The sequence below is a fragment of the Lepisosteus platostomus genome, chromosome 5, assembly GCF_059453375.1.
Source record: "Lepisosteus platostomus isolate fLepPlt1 chromosome 5, fLepPlt1.hap1, whole genome shotgun sequence".
Classification (NCBI taxonomy): Eukaryota; Metazoa; Chordata; class Actinopteri; order Semionotiformes; family Lepisosteidae; genus Lepisosteus; species Lepisosteus platostomus.
Genome location: NC_142615.1, coordinates 49,758,245 through 49,771,638, shown reverse-complemented (window position 1 = coordinate 49,771,638; position 13,394 = coordinate 49,758,245). Strand labels below are relative to the sequence as shown.

At 42.9% G+C, this 13,394-nt stretch overlaps 1 protein-coding gene across 1 annotated transcript in view; it reads right to left on the bottom strand.

Moving 5' to 3' along the window:
* LOC148668459 (uncharacterized) overlaps positions 1-7,451 on the bottom strand; it is a 64,528-nt gene extending 57,077 nt beyond the window's left edge. Inside the window, exon 1 of the mRNA XM_088632548.1 lies at positions 7,191-7,451. Coding sequence (XP_088488674.1) covers positions 7,191-7,446 — 256 coding nt within the window. The 5' untranslated portion in view covers positions 7,447-7,451. The remainder of the gene's footprint in view (positions 1-7,190) is intronic.
* Positions 7,452-13,394: the final 5,943 nt, after the last annotated feature.

The following is a 13,394-nucleotide window of genomic DNA, read 5'->3' as shown; positions in this document are numbered from 1 at the left end:
CATTTCACCTTTAAAAGTGGCATCTCAAAGCAATAAAGTAGATGGAAAAACAGTTAAAAGGGACCAAAGTAAATACCAGACAAACGCAAATGCGTTTTTAATAAAATGCTTTTATTCATTCAGCAGAGAGTGAGAGGGACATCCAGCAGAGAGAGACACACACACACCGGTTTTCATTGACAAAAAGTAATTGTTTTTTTTACATTTTTTTTACATGTTTTGTTTGTGGACAGACTGTCCACAAATGTGAGACTCTTTCTCAGACTTACATTCCCGAATGTCCTCCGCCCTGGTCAACAATCCTAGGAAGAACACGAAACAGCCTGTTAATGAAATTGTTACAATTTTGTTCGGTCAGTTCTTCCTCACAGAATTTATAGATCGCATCGATCAGTTCCTGCTTTGTGACGGGCTTAGCAGTTTTCCGAACGTAGTCTTTCAACGAATGCCAAACCATCTCTATCGGATTTAGATCTGGTGATTCGGCTGGAGTTTTCACCCAGTTCACTCCTTCTGCTATAAGCCTCGCCCTTGCTGCTGTGTGTTTCGGATCGTTGTCTTGAAAGAGACGGTGCCTTGATCCAAACTGCTCCCTGATATATGGGGCGGCATGGTGTGTGACCACGACTTCCTCGAAGAATACACGGTCCATAATTCCTTCGAAAATAAGTGGTCCCGGGCCTCTTCTAGATATACCCCCCCAGACGTGAACCTTCAGTGGATGTTTGGGCTTTGGCTTGTCCACATGTCTCCCCTTTTTGCAAAATGCCATTGTTGAAAACTGTTCCAGAGCCACTGTTGTTTCGTCGGTAAAAAGTACATCCTGAAATGCCTCCCCCTGTTCAATCCATTGGAGCGCTTGCTTGAGTCTTTCCTCTTTGTTTTTTAGTCTTATCATGGGGCATGTGTTGGTTTTTCTGTATCTCCATCCAAGCCTCCTGCGTACTCTTCTTATCGATGTCGGGCTAATGGTCGCACCGAGGTCAGCCCAGAGCCGTCTTTGGACTTGCATCGCCGGTAGCTCATCATTTTCATCAGTCAGTTTGTCGATAGCTCGCACAATAGGACTTGAAAAAAAAGAGATCAACAGTTAGTTTTAAAAATAATGTGCGTAGTTGTATTTACATGCAAGAAAGGTATTTTTAGAAATGTATTTACCTTTGAATCGTCCTCGGTTTAGATTCTCTTTGCCTCCTCTCCCCTTTATAATGCCTTCTCACTGTGCTTTCAGAAACGAAGATGTCCATCAAAGCCAACTGCTGTACAATGTCCCGTGTTGACTTCCCGTTTCTTTTCATCTTCATTATTTGGTGTGAGAGAGTCTTCGTGATTTTGGTCATTGTCCATCTCCTTACCAAAGCGATACAGTGGTGCAGCTTGAATTCTGTACCTATATACTGTATGATATGGTACAGATAAAACTTACACTATACCGATGAGCTAATGCCAGGGAAAGACACTCCTATTTTATTTAAAACACAATACGCCAGGAAATGTGTCTGATGCATTAGCAAGTTAAAACAATTGGGTCGAAAACCTGGGCGTAACACCATTTCCTTTTTCTGATCACTCGCTTTCTGGATACACATCTCACCTGTCCTGTTCTTTGTTTTCCTGGTTTGCTGATTAAGCCTGCTGCGGTCCACTCCTACCCTCACACCTAAAGAATACTATTTTAAATTTCTTGGCGCAGTTCATTAACCATTGTATGTGCTGTCTGTGCCCAAAATGCAATTTTAAAAAAAGTCAAAAACCGCGCTCAAAATGCAATTTAGAGCTCTCTGGCAAGAGGAGACACCCAAATCAATGTAACATGCCACAGTTTGTGCATGAACAGGGTTATACTGCCTATTCCCTTTGATACCCGATTTAAAAAAATAAAATAAAAAATGTTTTGAATCCCCGGCAGAACCAGGCATCCATATGAATCAAGTAACAGGTTTATTCCATGCTGAAAAAAAGAAGAAAGGAAACACATTCCATAAGAATTGACTGAGCTCCTATTTTTTTTATGCTCAGCTACTAAGATTTCCCTTCAGTGGTAAAATTCAATATCTACAACGGGCACAGTAAAGACGTTTACTGTACTGTAAGTCTTTCTACGACAGACCAACGGACTACGAGTGCCCCTGTCGGTCAACCAATCACATACCGCGGTACCCCGCATCATCATGCGTCACGATGCGCGACGCCGTAGCCAATTACTTCCGGTACGTGTCTGTACCGCGCACTTTGAATGGCTGCATCTGTACCTCCTTGTGATGCATCAAGAATACACAAAACTACGGAAGCCCGTTTCCGCCAGGAAGTGGAAAAAAAACGCGCTATGGTATCTCATATTTGCGATTTCGAAATTAACCCCATTTAATTCTGTCCTTTTGTTATTGTAATGGATTCAGGTTCTAGGGCTTGTGCACTTGCCGCTCCCGCCCTAGTTCGTGCCTCACTGTATAGGCTTGAACCCAGGTCTTGCCAACTAAGTTACGGCAGCGTGGGGAGTCTGGTGAGGGCCACAACTTCCCGGGGTGTGAGCGCCAGCCGCGGCCGGGTATCAGACTGGTTGTCCGGCCAGCTGGCTTATATTCTACACAAGCCAGCACGTGTGAGCTTTAAGAGAAGCAGGACGCTGGTACCTGAAATGGACTGGCAGTGGCAGGCCGACTTGGTGAACATGAGAGACTACAGTGAGTTCAACGATGGTTTCTGTTACATCTCCTCACATATAGACATGTTATAAGTCTGGAGGTGTCGTGACAAGTGATTTCCGAAATATATTTCAAGAGGGTCGTACTCCTAAAATGCTACAAACTGATGACAGAAAAGAATTTCTTAACAGGACCTTCCAAAATTTTCTCAAATGTGAGAATATTGAACAATTCATTATGGCCAGTGATGTGAAGGTTAGTGTAATAGAGAGGTTTAACAGAACTTTTTCCACAGCACGTTTTATTTCATGTATGAGCTGATCGATATTGCAGTAGTACCCTCTAGGTAAGGTACATGTTCATCAGCGATTAGACTATATGGACAGAAAATCTTCATCTTGATCAAACGTGTTTAGCGTATGCGGATAGTGCAGCTCGACCAGACCCACTTCCCAGCCCCTGTCCAGGTCAATCGCCTTTGCCAGATGCTCTGTGAAGCACGCGCTGGTGTTCTTTGGAAACATCTTTGAGGATGAATTACTGGCCAGCGTAACCTAGAAGACATTGGGGTTCATTTTTCAGCACCTCTATATTTCTTTGACCTCGGAAGCCTTTACCCAACTATTGAATTTATCGCTCTATCTGCGCCACTTTACCAAAATCTGTTTGTTTTTTTCATGCCCCCTGGCTGCTTTAATCTTTTGGATGCGAAAGACGCTCTCAGAATTGGGGTTTATCTTCTGTAGCTGTTCTGTGTAGAAAGAGCCCTTAATGTCATCGCCTGCGTAGTCCTGCAGTTTGTAATAGAGTCTCAGAGCCGTGGTCCGCTCTTTGACAATGAAAATTTCATCTGTGAAGGTCTGTTCATACCCCTTCTCAAACATTCCCTTTTATTTTGGACACCCGCACATGATCACCTACATTAAATGAAAACTTTGACGGTTTTCGCTTAAAGTGTTCGCCATAGACGGTTCTCCACATCTCAAGGGAGTTATCAGTCGTAACAGAAGCCGTGGGTCGTTTAATAGTCATGTGGTAACTATGATTATAAAAGTAAATAAGATCAGACAGATCGATATATCGAAAGGTGTTTTTGTGTGTCAGGTACCTCCACATTTTTGTTTTAATAGTTTGGTTAAACCTCTCTATCACACTACTGCTCTGTGGGGGAAGGAGGGACATCCACCCTATAACAACACCATTGGTTGAAAAGGGGGTGGGACATGGGGTTTTAAAGTTTTGACAGACGCTGCACACCACAGTGGGGCAGACTTGAGTTTTAGTAGCTCTCAGTTACCAGCATTGGCTAGCAAGGTGCCCGGTACGTTGATTTCGGCCATTGCCCCTGTGAACACATCCCAATCTTTTAGCTTCTTACCGGCCTCAACTGATTGCTGTTGTGTGAGAGCCCTGACAAGATCAATCATGTGAGAGCCCTCAACGGGTGCCCCCTTGTACACAAATTTTCTTTAATTCCCGGCTATTAACGGTTTATTGTGTGCCACAGTCTTTAACAATATCTCGGCATTTCTCTGGAACCACTGAGATGCACTGTCTAAAATATACCCAAAGTCAGCGTCGGTCGATGACGGCTGTTGTGGTAATGCGTGTGATAGATCGGCGGGTGCATTTTCGGGTCGTACAACAGTTAAAGTCCCCTCTTCAGAAACTTCCTGGCATACTAATGTCAAATACCGTTGTAACAGCTGATTATATAATTTCACGTTTTCATATTCAGGCAGATGCGAGTTCTAAAAAATGTCTCTCATTTCGTCATCCAACCTGCGGGTTGTTATTTTTCTCACATCGGTTTCTTTGCCGGACCAGTCTAGGAGTCGATCGAGCTGTTTTTGAGGTACAAGGTACATTTTTTTTCATTGTGGTCCATTATCGGTGTTGTAGAAGCTCCGTAATCAATGGTACTACAATACTCAACAGTGTCCCGATAAAACTGCCGGACTGGTTCACCAAGAGTCTCTTTCTTTTAAGAAAAAGACCCCTTTGACTCAAAGTCTTTAAAAGCTTATGCTTTCTCTTCAGGGTCCCAAACTGCTTAGCAGGCTTAGCTATTCCCTGTACAAGATCATCTGAAGCCCCACAGAGAATAGCTTTCCGGTGACTGGGGCTGGCTTTTACCAGAAAATGTAAGTGTCAGGTTTCTCCGAATGCGTGAAGACATGACGACGGCCCGAACGTGTTTTTTTGACTGAGTCTGTGGTTGCGAGATCACCGACTTTTAGATTCTTTAAATACATAAGCCACGGGTACATCTGGGGGGAAAAGACCTGTTCACAAGCGATAGTCATCTGGGGTGTCGGCATTTAAATCCACCAACAAGTAACCGAAAGGTTTTTTAGTAGCGTCATCAAACGCTTCCAAAAAAATCGGGCTTTACCGGGATACATATGCCGTGACAGGGTTGGAATCTGTAGTTTATCTCTAGGGTTTTTAAACAGCACCATGTACTTTGTATTTAACGCTATGGTTCTACTTTTCCGGCCTTGACAAAACACATTTTGGACGATATACATGATGCTGAGGTTTCGGTGGTGTACGTATTTTGTAAAAGCTTTTTCTATCTCATTATTTTCACACGCAGACTCCATCAAATCATCAACTATAATCAAATTTACTCTATCCGGTGGCAGTAGCTGGTCGTCGGAAAACGACGTCGGTAGCCCTTCTATAAACTGAATGTATGGAAATTTCACAAGCAACTCAGCGTATAGAGGTTGCCAGCAGCTGTAACACCAGACTATGTTTTCGGGTTTACGAGTCATAACGGTATCACTGTTCTCCAAGAGCTGTTTTATAAAATAACTTTTACCGCAATTCGAGGGTCAGGACAAAATGCATGAAAAAGGGTGTTTTAACCTGACATCCATCGTGTTAATATCCGTAGGGCAACAATGTCAAATTTTCTTGCAGCACCCGCTTGTCGTACACCACCTTCTGGGTTTTCTTTAAGGTCCGGGTCTCACTGCGCCAATCCTTTTTAACACGCACGATCATCGGCTGTTGAATAGAAATGTGTTTAAATTCCCGGCACTCTGCATAAGGGTTAACGCCATAGTCAAAAACCAAGTCCCGCAGACTCTCAAAGTTAACTTTTTCACAATTGTTCACATTGAGCGTAATGCCTTTCACCTTTAAACAGGCTTTCCCACCAGACAGCTTGTACCCGTACGACTTGGGTCCTGTTGATACAAACTCGGTGATGTGTTGTCCAGCATCGATTTCGCTGGTCAGCTCACCCAAATAGTCACCCAGCCCCGGATTCCACTCACCCTCCCGGCTCACAAAGATAACGGAATCTGTGTCGTGGTACAGACAGCGGCCTTGCAAAGCATTTAGCAGATTGTATAACTCCCAGCGGGCAAAGGCGGTTGTAAAGCTAGCGATGAAAATGTTAGTGTTTGAATGGCCTATATAGTGGTGTTTAGTGTTTAGTGTGTTTCCACATAACACAGGCTGTGTTTTCATTGATAAACTTGCAGGCTGACACCTCAAGATATGGCGTAAATAAGTACCTGAACAATTCATCGGGGTTTCTCACAATGGTGGTCTGTGGTAAATTGTCTCTTTGTCCATACTTCCCCCACAAACTGTTCAAGGCAATTTTTGAAAGCTGTCTTTTGGCCGGATTCTTTTTAATGTTGCTGGGGTCCAGCCGGACACCCTCTTTTTCATAATATTCGCTGATATATCTTTGTTGTTTCGCGACATCTGTACACCCCTCTGGAAACCCCGAAGCTTCCTGTTTCCCTTTCAGATGCAGTTTGATGTAGTCTGTAAAAAGATCGTGTGAGGCCTTTTCGAAATGCCTAATTTCATAAATTTTACCCACTCTATACCCCAGATCTAAGGCCATAATTCAGGGGCGCACCAGACACCAGTCAAGGCGCGATCTTCATCACCGTGCTCACAGGGGGTGGTCTGTTTTGTTTCACCACATGTACGACAGTGTTGACAGTTTTTTTGTCAATTTTGGTTGGAAGAACTGGAAAGTACAAACATCTGGGTGGGTAAACTTTCACCTTTGCTAAACCGAAATATTGTTTTAAATAATTTAAGTTTTTATAAATTATTCGGGGGTGCCCCAGTGGGTATTTTTTAGTTTTGTTCACAAATGGATACAGACTGGTGAAATCATAGTAATGGATTTTTTCACCGGGCTGCGCTGTGTAATGCAAACAAATCTCATTTGTTCTCCCCCCCAAAAAGCGACTCGCGCGGTTGCAGAGGCCTCTGGTAACTGCGCAGCTGTTAGAAATTTACCCAAGTCTCCATTTTCAACAAGCATGTCTCTGAACTCGTGCTCCCACAAAACACGCACGTTAAAACCTCTCATTTTGAGAAAATTAATTTTCACCATCGTCTTTCTGTACAACCAACCAAAAGTAGTGTTTGTCAGCGGATTAAAATCGTTTTTACAATAACAAACGCTACAACCGTGAAAAAAGCAACCGTTGAACTCAAAGGCTGTCGGCACTCCGTCAATTACAGCATAACCATCCAGAAAATATGGGCCAACCTTGAACTCACCGGCCGTGGTTAACGCGTGTTGGATTTTAATGGGCTCTGTGTGTTCGATGTACATAAGCCATTGAATGCTGGGTGTAGAAAATCGTTTTTGCTGGCGGTGGTAATTTTCATGGGGTAGCAACGCAATCGTCTCTTCCTGTAAAAACATAAGTCTGAACATGGCCATGCAGACACTAGCGATGGTCACAAACTGAAAGGGGTCGATGCAGACAACGCAGGCGGCCCCTGACTCAGTCACGCGTGTCTGTCTGGTCATATTCATGACCTCGTCCCGAAACCTGATACAGCCTTCTCTTAGAATTGCCACATCCAACTGGCAGTAACGTTTCAACTCTCTCTGTAAGTTAAATACACTTCCCCTGCATTCTTCTTACCAAACCAAAAACTCGGCTTTCTTGCTCGGCAGCACGTAGTTAACGCCGTAAAGTTCTGGCGGCGGCATCGGTCCGACATAATTTTGGTTTTCTGAAGTGTTCATCAAGTGTGGAAAATTCCCCTTAGCCCCAGGGAACCCCATGGCGGCCGGCAGTTTGCTTAATTTCATAGGTAGAACGTTTAAAGAATCGATAAATCTGATGTTCAGAGCTTTTACAGTCATACACATTATCTTGCCACCCTGATTAATTAGTTCAACGTCCATCTTTTCAGCTAACAACTGTCTGATCACTAGGTAATTGTCATATCCCTTGCCATTGTGCGATATGAACGTATGGTTTTTAAAACGTCTATCGATAAATTTACACACAAAATCCTTTAGACAAGTTTCACCATAAAATTCCCAGCTTCGTTTGTCAATATGAAGGGCATGGACGTAATTTGGTATGTGTGTCCCTGTTTCTTGCATGCATTCAAAGTCGAAAAAAATGTACTTGTTTGAAATTTTGGGGTTGTCCAAAGGCGGTATGTAGCACAAATCTGTGTCTGGGGTGTCGATCACGTTGTTACAACGCGAGCAGTTTCTCTTTACATTTGTGACTTGCGAGGTTATAAACCCGACATTTCTCACAAAAGACCCTGCGCTCACACTTACTCACACCCGTCGCTGCATTCCGCAAGTGTCTTGCCAACCCCTGAGAGCTACGACAAAAGATCTTACAGGCCGGGCAATTCTGAATTTCGGCATCAATTTTGCAACACTGGGGATCTAAACAGGTTTTACAAGCTTTAACACAGGCGTGTGCGTTCTTGTGGCTATACGCCACATGGCAGTTAGTGCAAAAATACGCCGCCCCCACAAAAGCTTTAATATTTAAAACCCCATAAAAATGCTCTTCATGCAGTAGAACAAAAAGTATTTTAGAAATTTGGTGGTGTGGGTCCCGTTGTAAAATATTTCCAATCACCCTGGTCGTGGTACAAAATTTTAATGACCACCTTTAAATGTTTTTCAAAAGCGGTAATGTCTGACAAACTAATTTTCCGATTCTCTGGAAAACCCAACTCTTTGTGCATTCGTTTAGCGGGCACCCCCCTGCATATTCCTAACTATCGTCACCACTAAGCGGTGGCTGTCATTGGTGAGAACCTCTGTGTGGCTCTGTAAGAGGTCCGAGATGTGGCTTAAAAAATCGGCAGCATTTAATTCTCCGGGGTGTCTCCTGCGTGAGAACAAGGGCTTGTTAAAACCACCCGCAGTCAAACGCAGCTGTACAAAATCATTCGCCCCGATGTTTGGAGAAAGTTCATCCAATATTCTCTGGACTGCACCATGCACAGCGTCTATAGCCTGTACATACGAGGTTATTCTGTCGAGATTAACAAAACGAAATTCTTCATGGTGCTCTGTTGCTCTAAAATTATTATAAGACCTGTTATAACTACGTATACGGTCCAGGAAAACTAAGGGGTCTCTATTCGCCCCTGCACCGCTACCAACCTGATTCAGATCGTTCAGTACAACCGGTTCTCGGTTACCGACATCCTGTTCTGCTACAACAACCTCGGGCCTTAAGTTATTTTCTACCACGGCATTCTCATTGCGTGGTTCGGGCGGCCCTTGGGAAATCTGATGCCTCTCTCTGAATCTTTGACGACGCAACAAACATGCTTTTGCCAGTTTAATTCTTTTATTTATGTACAAACGCTTGCTGTTGGCAAGCGCTCGGTCTTTTAAACACTTTTTAGACCGCATGTTTAGTCATTTATCACCGGGGTTTTGCACCAATGAAGCATGAAATATCATCATCATGGTCTGAAATCCTGAGCTTAGAGCTGCATCTTCTGTAGAAATTATATCTAAGAGGTTAGCGGTGAAAACCTGGATCTGTTTTGGAAACAAGGTTTGTACACCGGCTAAAACCGCTCTTAGATGCTCTAAAGCTCGTTTTTTGGCCACCTCATTACTGATCGCCGTTGATAGTGACTGTGTAATACCGCGCACTGAATCTAGCACATCACCCAACACTAAGTCTTTAGGGGCGTTATGATTTCTCTCCGCAGGCTTGACACGTCTGGCTTTGGTCAGGGTCTTAACAGCCGTCTCCGATGCAGTCACCACCTTAGGGTCCGACGTTTCCGCCACATTTGTTTCGCCGCTCGTCGATACAGCGGCTGTGTGAAAAAAAAAGACTTTTTATTACCACGCCAATGCTCCACATCTCAAAATCAGAAAACTACACGGTGTTAAAAATAAAAGACTTTTCAACACAACAATCAATGAAATCTAAACTGTCAAAATCAGAAAACTACGATAACTATGATAAAAACGCCACACATGTGGCGCATCCTTACACACAGGGCTGCAGGTGAATGGAACAAGTTACACGGACATGTTGTTACACCGGTTTCCTTTACGGCTGTGGTGGCGCTACTGGGTCAAGCGGCGTGGTTAACGGCCTATAGACCCACGCACAGACCAGTCGCTTTTAACTTTAAAAGCTAAGCAGTTTTAAAATAAGGTTTTTTAACACTCCCAAACAGAAAAAACACTGGGGGGTTCTACAGTGTGTATTCCAAAATACAGCGTCTTTTGCTCAGAACCTGTGGTAACACCATCCCGCTGATTACGCAGGCAAATTTTTTTGCCCTGCTAGATCAGATCGCCCAGTGTGGTTCGCATGGCTTTAGACACGGGGAGCGGAAGGGGTTTATGAATGCTTTTTCAGATGCCGCAAAGTTTCTCAGCAATGTTGGGGTGGTGGTTACGTGTACCGAACTAATTTTCCGCACCAACATTTAATTGTTGAATGCAAACAGGAGCCAGTAACGCGTGTGTGCTGCGTTGTTTCTGTGTTTGAAAACCCCCTGTTGAAATAAAGCGGTTCACATTTCACATGGTGTTTGTCCTGCGAATTCTTTCCGTGAGACTTTACGCAGTCAGTGTGTGTGTGTGTGCTTGCACCCCTGCTGCTTTTGAGACTCAGCTTGTGCAGCGTATAAGCAGCCTGGCCGGACAACCACTCGGCCACCCGGCCACGGCTAGCGCCGCTCACACCCCGGGATCTCGCGGCCCGCACCAGACTCCCTGCGCCGCCGTAACTACCCGATTTCCTAGGGTTATAATAGAGCGCACTCAACCCCACGGCAGACATGGTCCCCTTACAAACCAATACACACTTTCACACACCTAAAGCGAGGGATGCACTGCCTTGGGGCTTTGGGACCCTGAGGCTCCGGACCGACCGGCTGGGGGGGAGGCGGGAGTTCCAACAACGACACACCATTGGCTCCTGAGGGGGTGGGACATGCACAAATAACAACACGCCATTGGCTGGCAAGGGGGCGGGACAGCCAACCACCGCAGACTACCATTGGCTGGAAAAGGGGGCGTGGTACCTGTCAAAAGTTTGACGAAAGGTGTCGCTTTATACTACTAACAGGTCTGTTTTGAGTCTCATGATGATTCTCTTCTGGATCTGAAAAAAAAAACAGTGCAAATTTGTTTCCGATGTATTTTTCAATTTTATCAGATTTTTTCAGGTGAATGCAGTCGATACATTCAAGTTTTTATATGATGACAGGACCTACACTTAGGGCTCAGTACTGATAACACTGCTGATATTGATAGAGTCGAAATAAGTGATGTATTGGCAGCTTTATCTGAGGCGAGAAGTCCTAGAACACCTACAAAAATGTTAGGATTCAGAGGAAGAAATATTTTTCTACCTCACCCAATCCTATTGCATTAACGAGGCTGAAGTTGGCTGCTTATTCGCCAGCTTCTTATTCGCGTTTTTTGTTCCACCTTAAATGCTGCTGCTGTGATGTTATGCCGCCTTTCGCCTGTAGATGGCTCTCTATAGTAATTTTTAAAAATACTAATCCGAGTTGATTACTGCACATATCCCCAGTAAAGGGGAATATGTAAGTAATGATTATCCAAATTGCATTTTTGTATGAAACACATTTCAGAAAATCGAAAACCAATTTTCAAAACTCACAATAACACAAACTGGCATGTTAGACAACAAGTAAATAAGACAAAGGCAAAACGTGAAGTCTCAAAATCTTGCATTTTGCAAGAAATGTTATTATAGCAGTTTACAATGGGACATTTAGAACATGGCATATGTGAATATATGGTTAACGGAGGATGAGCAAAGGGTGATGACACTTTCTGCTTATTGCTATGACCCTCCCTCCTGATTATAAAATCGTCTCACAATTCTGCCACTGAGGTGTGAGACACAATGTAACAGACTCTCAAAATCCTGAACTTCAGGAAATGTTGCTGTACCATTTTTAAAATATGACCCTCTGAATATGGCATGAGAGAATTCATAGGGAAAAGCTAATTGCTCTTTCTGTTGTATTGCGATGGCCCCTGTTTAGAAAAAAACATCTCAGAATTCTGACACAAAGGTGTGAGACACAATGTAACAAATTATGAAAATCATGAAGTATAAGAAAATTTACTGTACCATTTTTTTAATATGACCCTCTGAACATGGCATGTGAGGATTTATAGTCAACAAAATAGCACCTTTTCTGCTGATTTACTTTTTCCCTCCTTCCTCGTTACCAAAACATCTTAGTATTCTGACACTTTGGTAAGAGACACAAAATTACAAATCACAAATCACAAATCCATGTGAGGATTTATAGTCAATAAAATAGCACCCCTTCTGCTGAATTACTTTTTCCCTCCTTCCTCGTTACCAAAACATCTTAGTATTCTGACACTAAGGTAAGAGAAGATTTGTAATTACAAAACTTCTCTGTTGCATTTCTGCGTTGTGACATTCTGAACATGGCATGTTAAAGTATATAGAAAACCTAGATCAGAACAGGTTAAATGTAATTCATAGTGATTTATATTTTTTTAATTCTTTCTAAATGAAAAAAATATGTTTTTCAGTGATTATGACACTTCGCTATTACATAAAATATGCTTCAATGCCAAAATAAATAATAATGGAAAAAATACCCACAGTGGACATTCATAGTTGCGATTATAGGAATGTTATATATCAGGTGAGTAGCTGTGTCAGCATGCGTAGGCTGCAAAGGAAAAAGTAAAGGATTATTCCATGCTGAAAAGAGAAGAAAGGAAACATAACATGTTGGCTGTGGAGCCTTCTTCAGGTGTGAGAAAGACAGGTCAGTAAGCAAAGATAATTTTCTTTATCTTTGCTTGCTGCAGTTTATCTTTGATGACAACATCAAAGATGTTAGGAAGTTTTACAGCTAACAGCTCCACATCAACTTCCTTTTATAACTAACCTCATCAGATCCCTCAACTCCCAACTCTTCCAATTTCTCACTTCAGAGAAGGATAAAAAACTCAATCATCCTCTACAGAGAAAAACCATCAACACCCCTGCCACCTCCACCAATCCTAACCTTGTTTTTACTATACCCTCTGACCTTTCCCTTTCACCCCTTTGCATCCTCAGCTAACATATTTGAAAATTACAATAGACTGTATAGTATTTATGTTTAAAATTAAGGTAAATATGTCAAAATATCAAAATCCAACTGCACAGTGCTATCTTAACAATGCTTGTCAAGTCTCAAACAAACCTGCACAGTATTTTTAAAATATTTCAGCAGAGGATTCAACTGGAGTATAAATGAAGATTCGACGATAATTTGTTTTGGGTGAATATGGTTTTCTGGGGAGTTGCAATGTTGGGCATTATTGGACATTTCTCGGTGACCCTGACACGTGTTACACACTCGCATTTCCTGCAAATATTAAAATGGTTATGGTTTCGCTGAAAAATCCAATCGACTAAAGACAACGTTTACATCGCAAAAGAATCC